Genomic DNA, 12,583 nt, shown 5'->3' on the forward strand with positions numbered 1-12,583 from the left:
TACGACACCAGTGAGGAGGTGGGGTTACAAAAGGAGAGGTTGACATTAATCCCATGAAAGAAACCAGATCATGACAAATAAGGACCCAATATAGAGAAATATGTAAACCCAGGCTCATCCTGCCAGATACCTTTTTCCTCCTTCTTTCTAAATGTCAGCCCACTGTGCTCTGTGGCAACTGGGACAGCACAGAGGCTGTGATTTTCGTCAAGGAAGATTTTCAGCTTGAGGAAGTGGAGGGGCAGGGAACAAACACACATATTTCCCCCCAGTTTAATCAAACTACAAGGAGATAGTAAAAATAAATTGAACAGTGTGGACAAAGAATGTTGCAGCTATCAAGTCATCAGCCCTGCTGGCGAACCCTGAGGGGATTCGGGATGGAGAAAACCAGGATACTGGCCCTAGATAGTTACGATGCACATCTAAGGAATAATTTCAATGAGCTCAGGCGCTTGCATCTTCACATACATAGAAAATCATGAAAATCATTAACTTGAGATGTCTGTTTTTGTGATTAGCAGTCATCTTTTGATGTTTGGCTACATGTGCCCCCCACCCCCAGCAAAAACTTTTAAATGTCCTGGCTTCCCCCACCTCTTTGGAGCAGTTCCTTCAGAGCTGCCTGAGAGGCTGCCTCCAGGGCTATAGTCCTCAGGACGTTCCCCAAATAAAACATAACTCGCAACTTTTAGGCTGTGCATTTTTCTCCAGTGGACAACAGGGAGTATGTCTCCTAGTAAAGCAGTCCTCAGGATTCTGCTAAGACGTCGGCCATCCCCACTTCGCCCACATCACGCACCATGTGATCAGGCTGCCAAAAATCACAGCTCTGGTACAGGTGTGCCCCCCACCACTCGGGACCCCCCAAAGCCTGGCAAGCAGAGGCGTGTTCTTGGAAACCACATCACACACAAGGCACTAAAAAGCTGACTGTTTCTCCAAAGGGGCAATGTTATAACTGGGTGATGAATTCTTCACAGGAATTGACAAAATATAAATCCCAGGAAATAACCATAATGATCTCAATCACTTAAATTATTAAATTATATTTAAAGTCTTTTGAAATGGGCAAAAATGTACTGTGCCCCAAATACTCCACCAATGGGGTCTTGGGAGGGGTGAAGGATCTTTTGAGTGAAGGAGGCAGTGGAACATTTATGCGAATAAAAAAGGATAACTCAAACTGGAGGATATGTTTCCTCTGGCTCAGTGGTTCTCAAACCTTTTGTTGCCAGTACTTCTTTATATTTTTTTAAACCATTGAAGATCTCAAAGAGCTGTTTTTTATGTGGTTGCATCTACAAGTGGTTACTGTGTAGAAATTAAAACAATTTTAAAAACTTTTAAAATTAATTCATCTAAAAATAACAACACATTGACTACATGTGAACATAAATATCATAATTTTATGAAAAATAACTCATTTCCAAAATGAAAAATAAAATTGTTTCCAAAACAAAACAAATAGTGAGAAGGGCATTGTTTTACATTTTTGCACATCTCTTTAACGGGTGGCTTTAGCAAGACGAAGCTGGATTCTCGTATCTTCTGCATTCAGTCTGTTGTATCATGTGTAATGTAACTTCTGGGAAACTCCAGCAAATACTTGTAAGAGAATGAGAGTGGGAAAAGCAAGTCTTGTCTAGTATTTGTCTAAAACTAGTTTTGATCTCATGGGCATCCTGAAAGTTCTCAGAGACCTTCAGAGGTCTCCAGCCCATACCTTTAGAACCACTCATCTAGATCAGTATGGCAGCTAAAATAAATACTAAGCATTTGCTTGGGTTACGAGCCACTTACATGGCTTGCCTTCTTAGTATGTGAGGTAGTCAGAAGTATAAGATTGCCCCATTTCCTGCCCCCTGCTGTACGTATTCCTGTAAAATGTGGGAGCTTGTAAATATGATGGGACTATCACCACCATGATTAGGTTGTGGATATGGCACAGTTGACTTTATTCTGTGTGGACCTGAGCTAATCAAGTGAAACCTTAAAAGGGACTGGGCTTTTCCTGAAGAGTAGATTGTAGTGTGAGATGGACTCAACCCAAGGAAATTCTCTGCTGCTGGCTTTGAAGATGGAGGGGGTCATGGGGCAAGGAATTCGGGTTGGCCCTTGGCTGAGAGCAAGGAAATGGGGACCTTAGTCCTACAACCACAAGGAACTGAATTCAGCCAGCAACCTGAATGAGCTTGGAAGGACTTTTTCCTCAGAGCCTTCAGAAAGGAATGCAGCCTGATCAACACCCTGATTCAGTCTGGGAGACTCTGAGCAGAGAAGCTAGTCACACCCTGCCTCAACGTCAGGCCTACAGAACTGTGAGATAATGAACAAGTGCTGTTTTTTTTTGCGGTACGTGGGCCTCTCACTGATGTGGCCCCTCCCGCTACGGAGTACAGGCTCTGGATACGCAGGCTCAGCGACCATGGCTCACAGGCCCCGCTGCTCCGCGGCATGTGGGATCTTCCTGGACCGGGGCACGAACCCGCATCCCCTGCATCGGCAGGCGGAATCCCAACCACTGCGCCACCAGGGAAGCCCCACAAGTGCTGTTTTAAGCCAATAAATTTGTGGTAGTTTGTTACACAGCAATAGAAAATTAATACAGTATGCACTATTTTAAATTTATTTTAGAATTACACAAATAATCATAAATACATCCTCCTTGTAAGAAATGAAAACATTATCGAGAGATTAAAAGTTCCCTTTGACATGCCCAACCCCATCCTAGCCAATCTTGGGCCCCTTCATACTGCCTTTTCCAGGGCTAGCCACTCTTTGTTGGGTAGGAATCTTCCTTCCAGACCCTTTTCTATGCATTGATGTGCATATGTATGTGTCAATAGAAATATATAGTACGGCTGTGCTTTATTTATTTTCCTTACTTTAACTTTAGAACATCATGCTATAGCTGGCCCAGGTCTTCTAAAAATAAAACAACAAAAGTCTACAGTGATGTTCGGTGTTCAGGAGCAGTTGCCCTATATCCCATAAAGGCTTTTTTTTTTTTTTTTTCGGTATGCGGGCCTCTCACTGTTGCGGCCTCTCCTGTTGCAGAGCACAGGCTCCAGACACGCAGGCTCAGCGGCCATGGCTCACGGGCCCAGTCGCTCCGCGGCATGTGGGATCTTCCCGGACCGGGCACGAACCCGTGTCCCCTGCATCGGCAGGCGGACTCTCAACCACTGCGCCACCAGGGAAGCCCGGCATTTTTTTTTTAAAGAGACTACATTTTATTTATGTATTTATTATTATTATTATTGGCTGTGTTGGGTCTTCATTGCTGCACGGGGGCTTTCTCTAGCCGTGGCGATCAGGGGCTACTCTTCTTTGCAGTTCACGGGCTTCTCTTGTTGCGGAGCATGGGCTCTAGGCACGTGCGCTTCAGTAGTTGCAGCATGCAGACTCAGTAGTTGTGGCTCGCAGGCTCTAGAGCACAGGCTCAGTAGTTGTGGCGCACGGACTTAGTTGCTCCTTGGCATGTGAGATCTTCCCGGACCAGGGATCAAAACCACGTCCCCTGCGTTGGCAGGCAGATTCTTAACCACTGCACCATAAGGGAAGTCCCCCCATAAAGGCATTTTGAACCACCCTATTGCTCTTAGATCTAAGCTTAAACCGTAATGTAATTTGGAGGCTATTGTTTGAATGGTGATGGTGAGGTTCCACCACTTGGGAAGCATTTAGAATCAGGGCTGACCTCACTTGTTTTCAACCTCTGTCTCAGTTTGTGACTCTTAATGGCCATCTTGACCCTGCCTTCATCCATCACTGGAAAATGAAAAGCAACTATGGCTTTAGCAGGGAATTTGAGAACATCTCACAAAGAATTGCTGACTCTCAGTTGATTTAAAGAACAGTGAACAGGTGTGACCTGTTCAGAACCAAACCCATGGTGTACACCTGTGTTACCTCCAGGAGACAAGGAAGCTCCTGTGATGGTGGACCACAGTGCCAGAGTGTGTAGGGTGGAAACTTGCCCAAGGAGTAACCCCCCCCCAACTTAGCTTTTGATAAAACCATCATAAGCAGGTTTCCCAAGGTTGGCTTTAATGACAGGCTCTCGGAAAGAAACTCCTTTCTCAAGCAAGTCTGCCCTCTGAACTCACAGAGCCCACAGGCCACAAGCTTCTGTGTAGAAAGTGTGTACGCTCTGCATTTTTGTAGTGAAGGAGACATTAGCAATGGCCAGTGGCAATGTCCTTGCCTGCTTTGCTAAGGTCATCTGACCTTCTGCTCTCCTGACATCATAGTGGCCCTGCCATTTCATAAAAGCACAAACATTCCCGTTATTCTTTGGCTTTTTGTGATGTTGAATTTGCCAGGCAAGTTCTGGCTCTCCGCTTGTTCAGGGCGGGCAGGAAACCTCACCAGTTCATAAATCCTTGGATGGCGCGTGCCCATGAACAGGGGTTACACTCGCATCTCCTTGAGAAGGGTGTACTGGCAGGCACCCGCTCACTCTCACACATCCCTGATCAATGGATTTTCCATGCTTCCTGCCTCTTCAGGTAGGACCATCCTGCAACTGTGAAAGCACAGGAGCTTGCGTATGGAGCTCTGCTCAATGCGGGCCGCAGCCTTTGGGCAAGGAATCCACGCAAGGAGCTGCAGCTGGCTCCCTTCTTTGTTCTTTTGTGTCTATGTGAGCATATGTTTCAGTTCCCTTTTCTGGGGAAATCTTCAGGTACACACATTTCCCCAGGTTAACCCAAGGGGACAAAAGTGCTTTGAGTGTACACGGGGGTTTGAGTGAGTCTTGGGACTGGTCCAGGGTCACTGAGTACAAGCTTCTAAAGGTGCCTTCAGATGGTGGGAATACCCCAAACTTTCCTTGCATGCAGTCAATTGCCTTAGCAGAGGAGGGAGGGAGAGAAAAGCACCCTGACACCAGGCGGCCGACGTTCGGTAAATTGTGATCTAGTCGGGCTGCTATGGTAAAAGGGGGTGAGGGCTCCCCCATTTCACCACCCTCACGCGTTCCGGGAGTGAGGTTTTGTGACGGAGCCCCGGCTATCCCGGCCGGCCGGCCAGGTCTAGAGTCGGGGCCGCGCCGAGCCGGCGGGCTGGGGGCGGAGCGGGCGGCGCTGCGCTGACGGCCGCGGCGGAGAGGGGGCGACCGCGCCCACTTCCTCCTGAGCTGGGCCCGGGAACCCGCGGCGGCGAGCGGCGCCTTCTGAGCTCGCCGGGCGGTGGCCAGACAGCTCCGGCCCAGTCTGCGGCCGCCACCCCCGCGCTCCCAAGTCCGCCGCCCGCATGGACGCGGCGCCGAAGCGGAGCCGTCCGGAGGAGCCGGCCGAGCTGCCGCCGCCAGCCCGGGACTCGGAGGAGGAGGAGGAGGGGATGGAGCCGGGGCTGGAGGAGGAGGAAGAGGTGGACCCCCGGATCCAGGTAGGGCGCGCGGGGGTGCACAAGGACCCCGGCATCTGCACTGAGCCCGCCTCGCAGCCGCCTCCCCCAACCCCCCCCCCCCACCGGTGCCTGCGCCCGGGGGAGGTGGCAGCGTTAAGTCCGGGGCTGGAGGAGAGGGTCTGAGTACCCGGTTTCCCCCAGTTCCTGGGAGGCTGCGGTGCCCGCGTGGACGCAGCCTGACTCTATCGCCGGGATTCCCCGGCAGGATCCGGGGGTCGCAGCAGCGTGCCCAGCGCTGCGGGCGGTTGCGCAACAAAGAGGAAAGGGGGCGGGGGCGCCACGCCGGCGTCTGGGTACCCGGCCGGGCTTGCGGCGCCGCGGGCTTTGCACAACCTCCGGGCTCCGGGAGCCGGGCGGGCCGCTTGGGCGCGGGCTCCCGGGGCGGTGGGCGTCGTCGGCCCCTGCAGGTGGGCGGCCACCCGTGCCTGGGGGTCAGAGCCTCCTGCTGGCAGAGGTGCCCGGCCTGAGCCATCTCCCTTCTCCTCTGATTCATTGTTAGCAAACCGAAGGGCTTATTGTCACCACTGGCTCAGCTCTCCGCTTGGCCTCAAACGGTTTAAAACCCAGCTTTCCCTCCGTATGAGGTCGGGTGTGAACAGAAATCTGGGACAAGCGGTGCGCATAGCTGACGCGCGAGAAGGCAAGAGGGTTGGCCCGGTTCCTGTGCCTCCATTTCTCTGGGAGATGATTAAAAACGATTTCTAAGCCGAGATCTCGGAGTGACAGCTTAACCTCTTCACCCTCCAAGCAGAAAGCACAGCACATCGCTTTCGAAGACCCGTGTTTCTACCCTTTCCATAAAGATTTTTTTTTTTTAATATTGCTTTTCAGCATGCGCTGCAGTTTCTGGAGACTTAATTGGTTTTTCAGCGCGCAGATCAATTAAAAGCTCATTTAACTCAGCTGTTGCATTTAAATGAATTGTTATGGCAGGTTAGCAAGATAAAAATCAGGTGGAAAAATCTTTGCATTAGGAATTCTATTAAATAAAATCAGTTCGGGCTACTCAATTTTGTTTTCTTGGTAGGGGAATTCTGTTCACAAGGTCCTTTGTTTGCTGAGTAAAATGAGTTAACTTCATGCTGGGCACTTTTTTTTTTTTTTTTTACAAAATGTCATCGTGTGAATGTTTATTTAAAGGATCAGGATTAAAGCTAGTTTTAGTTGTTTGTTTTGTAAAACAGCCAGGTAGGTTGAATAACTAGCAGTTTGAAAAAGACTTTTCATTCCTACAGAAAAATACTCAACCATGGATGAGATAATGCCAGAATTGTACCCTTGATTTAAATTATTTCACTGGGTTTATACTTTAGGCTTGGCTTTATTTTCTTTTATTATCTTTTCTGCAAAATCCTTGCTCTAAAGCATTGTTTTGATTCAGCCTCTAAACCATTTGTAACAGGTGGGTTTACCTGAAGGCACATACCTGGAATAAATAATTGACCTTCTAAGAAAAGACAAATTCCTAGGACCTTAAAGTCATTTTCAAAAAGGCCACCATCAAGAAAAAGGTTTCAGAAATGCTGACATTCATTTGTTCTTCCAGCCAAGGCTCAACTGTTTTCCTTGAGAATTACCACTGACTCCTTCCTCTTCCTACAAAGTGTGCCAGAGTAATTTGCAGGTACTGGGGCTGAGTCATACTGGCAACAAAAGACAAACCCCTGAATCTTTTTTCTGTCCCTTTTCTTCATCAGGGAGAGCTGGAGAAGTTAAATCAATCCACGGATGATATCAACAGACGGGAGACTGAACTTGAGGTACGGAAAGCTGGGTCTCTCTTCTCAGTGAAGTGGCGTCTGTCCCGCTGACACCACGCTGGTTCATTTTGTTTTAATAGCTGGAGGGTGGCTGCTGGCATTCCCTCCTCCAAGTTGAGCAACAGCCTGCTGCCTGACAGAATAAATTACACCACTGAGGCCAGCTTGTGGGTGGAACACGTGTGGATCCAGTTTCACGTGGTTTTCATCATGGAAGCTCCGAGGGGCCCAAACCAAGGGCATTACACACGCTTAAGCCCTAAAGTTAATGTGTCTGTGGAAAAGTTAAAAGGACTGAGGGGAAAAGTAGCTGTGCTCTTTAATGGACAAGAATGAATGAGCTCACAAAATCTTTTAAATATTTTAGGGCAGCTCCTTACACTTTTACTCAGAAATATTGTGTGTTTCCTCAGAAAGACTTAGACTTGTTTGACTTTCCGGCCCTAATCATTCACCCCCCTTCCACTCCCCTGCTTTTTTTATCTTTATTGTCTGCTGGTGCGTAGAATATGATGATCTTAATGGTACCGAAAAGCTGTTTAGACTGGGAAGGGCTTTCCTGCTGGGAAGAATCTTGGGAGCCGAGAACTTGATTTGAATTTCATGAGCATCTTCCAACCTGAGTGTAAACAGATTAGCATTCTTCACAGCTCCCACTTAGTCCGCATCCCTTTTCAGCACCGGTTGGTTTTACCATCCATCAGATTTGAACAACCCCCGCTTCTGTCTGAGAGCTGTGGGAGGACCCGTTTCTGTAGCAGGAGGAATGGCAGGGAAGGTCAGCGGAAGGGGCAGGACACCGCTGGTCCCTAGAGTGAGGGGGTGGGAGATAGGAATGTAATCTTACCAGCAACACCCTGGCAACCTTGATTTCTGCCTGCATGTCCAGGCCCTGGAGGTATAGTGGCCCAGAGGATTAAAGCTAGTTTTCTGAGCTGTGTGTGAAGTGTTCTTGCTCTGTTCTGATTCCAGGTATCTATGAACACTCTTCTCCCCCAGGTGAAGTACAGTCTGTGTGTTTAAATTTTTTTCACTTACGATGAATCAAGTCTCTTCGTTGGGCAATTGAAATCTCTCAGAATCTCGCGTTTGTAATACATCCAACAACAAAACCCCTACCATTTCTGTCAGGATTTGGCATTTCCGAAGTGCTTTTACAGGCTTTATCTCCTTCCTGCCTGTCACAGCAGGCCAGAGCTGTGCTGTCCAGGATGGCAGCCTTATGCCACATGTGGCTATTTGAATTTAAACTTAAATTAATTACAATTAAATAAGGTGAAATTTCACTTCCTCAGTCACAGTAGCCACGTTTCGAGGGCCCAGTAGGCACTGTATTGGACAGATCAGAGAAGACTCCCATCACCATAGAAAGTTCTACTGGACGGCGTGGGCCTGGCAGGTAGGGACCGGCAGGGACCGCCTCTTCTCCAGGGGAGGACACGGAAGCACAGCGTCCTCACAGTTCAGCGACATGGCGGAGCCTGGTCATTTTCCAGGTCCCCTCCAGCTCTCCTATTCTATCCCAAATATGAACAAACAACTTAGAAATGTTTTTTTTTTTTTTTTTTTTTTTTGCAAAGTACTGGTTTATTCATTCAACACATACCTGTAGGCCTGCTCGATGCTGGCCCCTGTTCTGGCGGTGCTCCCCTTCTGAGGGCACAATTGTTTCATCTCTTAACTCTTTCTCCTTGATTTCTGAGCCCTCTGTCGGAACTCACTTAGGTCTTTGTGGGTCACGGGAAGCCACGGGACGGGTGTTTCCTGCCTGCCTCTGGAGAGTGTTAGGCAGTAGCCTGGAGAGGTGGTCGGGGCTGGCCTGTGTCACTGGCTGCCCTTTCCATGGCATTAGTATAACCCAGCTGGACTCAGACAACCATAGTGCCAAGCTCTGTACGTCATGAAAACTTCCTAGCAGCCATGCTCAAAGCAACAGGAAACAGGTGAAGTTAATTTTAATCTAGTTCCTTTAACCCAGAATGTCCAAGATGCAATAATTGCAATATGGAATCAATACAATCATGAATGAGATGTTTTACATATATTTTTGTACCAAGTCTTGGAAATCTTGTGCATCTGTTACACCTAGAGCACATCTCACTTTGGACCAGCCGCGTTTCAAGTGCACAGGAGGTGCACGTGGCCCTGGGCCATAGTGGGCGTCTAATCTGTGGGGTTTCAGCCTCCGTGCAGGCTCTCTGGACGCTTGTCATGCTCCCAGAACCTGCCAGGGACCTTGTGGCCGTGTGTGTGGTGGGCTGTGTCCCTTCAGGCAAGCACTGGCCACCCACCTTGTGTTGGGCACTGTGGCCCCTGCAGATACAGGTAGATATGGGTACAAGACAGAGGCTTTGCCTCCGGGAGTTGACATTTCAGGTGGGGGTGAGGCATGGAGGGTTCGCTAGTACTTACTGATTGTGATGAGTCCAGTAGAAGAGTGATGTGACAGAGGAGTCTCCAGAAGACACCTGAGCAGAAGCCTGCTGAGCGAGGGAGCCGGTGTGTGGAGGGGCAGATGGAGAGAGCAGTGGGGATGATGGCGGGGGGCGGGGAGGGGGAATGCCAGAGGACGCGGGTCAGGAAGCAGCCACCTTAGTATATGGTCAGTTGTCCTTATTCGCGGTAGTTTTCACTAAGGTCGCCGTGAACCTTGAATTAGTGGATACTGAGCCGTGGCTCCCAAGGGAGATGTTGTGACCAGCGGCTTTCGGGAACTTAAACCTCATTAGGCTCCCGTGAGCCTCTGGTCCCAACACCTTCATCCACTGATCAGTATGTAACCGTGTGTTATGTGTGTTTCTGTTTAAAGACACCTTACTTAATGTGTCTTGTTGGTTGAACTTGGCCCTCAGCACCATGGCTCAGCCTGATCGAAGCTCATTTAACACGTGTTTTCTCCATAATGCTCACCACAGCTTTCCTGGGCTCAGGACACTAGCCAGCACTTCAGCGCTAGGCTTGGGGGCTGTTTTAAACAGCCAAATCACCAACACAAAGCACAGCAGTGCAGAAAGCCTGGCACTAAATGGACTGTGTAAAGGATGTTTGTTTACAGCATGAGAGCTGGACCAGGGTGGAGGGCGTCTGTTCATCCTCCCTGGAAGCAGGCACGTCGGGCTACTGGAGTTTCTTGCCACTCTGTGCGGGTCCACAAATGACTGTGGAGCAGCACAGTATTGATTTTGGAATCAGTTTTAGTGAGTAGGCAGATTCACAGATTTGGGATCCACAGATAATGAGGACTGACTGTATATAATTCGTAGCCACTAGGGGAGGGTCTTTTGCTGTCTGCGTTTCCTTTCCTTTGCTTTTTGATTATGGTCTGCAGGGCCCAGCACCCCTCCTGACTTTGAGTGATTAAAGCAGATTGGTGACCCCAATGTTCATAGCACTATTTACAATATCCAAGATAGGGAAGCAACCTAAGTGTTCATTGATAGATGAATGGATGAAGAAGATGTGGTACATATATACAGTGGAATATTACTCAGCCATAAAAAATGAAATAATGCCATTTACAGCAACATGGATAGACGTGAAGGACATTATGCTAAGTGAAATAAGGCAGACAAACACTGTATAATAGTGCTTATATGTGGAATCTAAAAAAATACAATCAACTAGTGAATATAACATAAAAGAAACGACTCACAGATATAGAGAACAAACTAGTGGTTACCAGTACGAAGTATTGGGTGTAAGAGAGGCTCAAGGATGTATTGTACAACACGGGGAAAATAACCAATATTTGGTAATAACTGTAAATGGAAAGTAACCTTTCCAAATTGTATAAAAAAATTGAAAAAACAACGAATTGGTGACCAGTTTGTGGCGCAGTTGCCTCTGGGCAGCCGCAGCTGAGGTGTCAGCTGGGATTCGCCCTTGGATCCCATCTGTTTCTCGGTAGTTTAAATGGGAGATGACCAAAGGTGTCTGATGGCTGGCCTGTTGTCAGGCAGACACCTGCTCCTTCCCATGACCACGGTTTGCCTCTGACCTTGTCTGGACAGCATGGTATCCCCTTGGCACTCTGATTTGTGTTGAGAGAGCCAGCCTTTTCAAGCTGTTGAAGGGAGTAACCTTTTAACCAGAGAGGCTCTTGGATATAAGCCTGATGTTTCAAGTTAAGAAAGCGCATATATTTTCTCACAGGCGCATTGGTTAGTTAGCTTTAATTATTAACTCATGGAGTATTTCTTGAGCACCTACTATTTGCTTCCGTGAAAGCCCATCTGGAGGGAGTGAGCCTCGGGGCCTTGTGCGGGAAGGGCGTTCCAGCAGCGGGAACAGCCAGTGCTAAGGTGAGAGAGAGAGGGGCCTGGCCCAGCTCAGGACCAGCCAGGGGGGCCAGTGTGCTGGGGGTGGGGAGAGCGATGGATGGAGAGAGATAAACAGGTCATTCAGTGCGCAGCAGCCCTGCCAGGTGAGGCAGTCCAGGTAAATGTACCGATGCACTTTTAGAATGCGTACCCAATAGAGCGATCTCTTCTCAAATGTTTGTTAAAACAAGAGGCAGCACAATTTCTAAATCATTTTAATCAAGATTTGTAATAGTCCGTGCCAGTTATTTATTTTTTACTATGATGTGTAGTGTTTTTGTATTCCCCCTGCTTCCTCTGAAGGCGGGCTGTTCTAGGGTGTGAGGTGGTCCAGGAGGAGGGGGAAGGACACAGCCAGGCCTAGCTGCCCACAGACAGCTTTTCTGGCTCTGAGTAATCACAAGCTGACTTTTCCAGCCTGTCCTTACCTGGGGAGGCAAAGGCGGTTGATTGTAAATGGCCGTGTGCTTCCCCTCGGTGCTTGGGCGAGGGCAGTTTGCAAGGCATTTGATTCTGGACATCTGTATTCCTCAGACTCGCATAAGGCCTGCACCCAGAATCTGCCTTTGTCCCTGCCAGAAACCAGCAAACATTTTCTCTTTAAAAAAAAAAGAAAGAAAGAAGACTGTCCTGAGCTTGGAAGCCCGGGGTCGGGGGGGAATTGGGAGCAGCCTGGACTCTCTCGTAATGAATTTTTCACACAAGTCACGGGAAGAGAGAGATTCTTTTCTGAGAGGACAGTGCCATCACATCTTAGCACTTTCCCCTTGAAGACACGTGTGTGTGTGTGTGTGTGTGTGTGTGTTGTGCATGACTGAGGCTGGGATCTCTTTTGTAGCCAGGTTAGATCTAGTTTGAGGAAACAGAGGCCTGGAGGCGTTCATGGAACCGGCACTGAGGGCCCCCTGCGGGCTGAGTCCTGTGTGGGGTTCTCACCTCGTGGGGGTGGGGGTGGGGAGGGGGTCCTGGATTCAGGCCTTGGACACAGAGCGAGGGACCCGGGCAGGGTCTTGGGAGCCGGGGGACGCTTTGCTGCAACAGGGGGCGTTGGAGTCGAGGCCTGGGGACCCTAGTTATTTGGGAGGATTA

General features: G+C 48.9%; 1 protein-coding gene across 2 annotated transcripts in view; it reads left to right on the forward strand.

Annotated features, from left to right (window-relative positions):
• The first annotated feature begins 5,099 nt into the window (after nucleotides 1-5,099).
• SH3BP5 (SH3 domain binding protein 5) overlaps nucleotides 5,100-12,583 on the forward strand; it is an 80,075-nt gene continuing 72,591 nt past the window's right edge. The window contains exons 1-2 of one of the 2 annotated variants that reach the window (XM_019934400.3): nucleotides 5,100-5,394; nucleotides 7,113-7,175. In XM_019934400.3, coding sequence (XP_019789959.1) covers nucleotides 5,260-5,394; nucleotides 7,113-7,175 — 198 coding nt within the window. In that variant the 5' untranslated portion in view covers nucleotides 5,100-5,259. Of the gene's footprint in view, nucleotides 5,395-5,798; nucleotides 5,823-7,112; nucleotides 7,176-12,583 lie in introns of those variants that run through there. The other variant, XM_073803685.1, reaches the window with a different exon arrangement.

This window comes from Tursiops truncatus, chromosome 4, assembly GCF_011762595.2.
Source record: "Tursiops truncatus isolate mTurTru1 chromosome 4, mTurTru1.mat.Y, whole genome shotgun sequence".
In the NCBI taxonomy this organism is placed as follows: Eukaryota; Metazoa; Chordata; class Mammalia; order Artiodactyla; family Delphinidae; genus Tursiops; species Tursiops truncatus.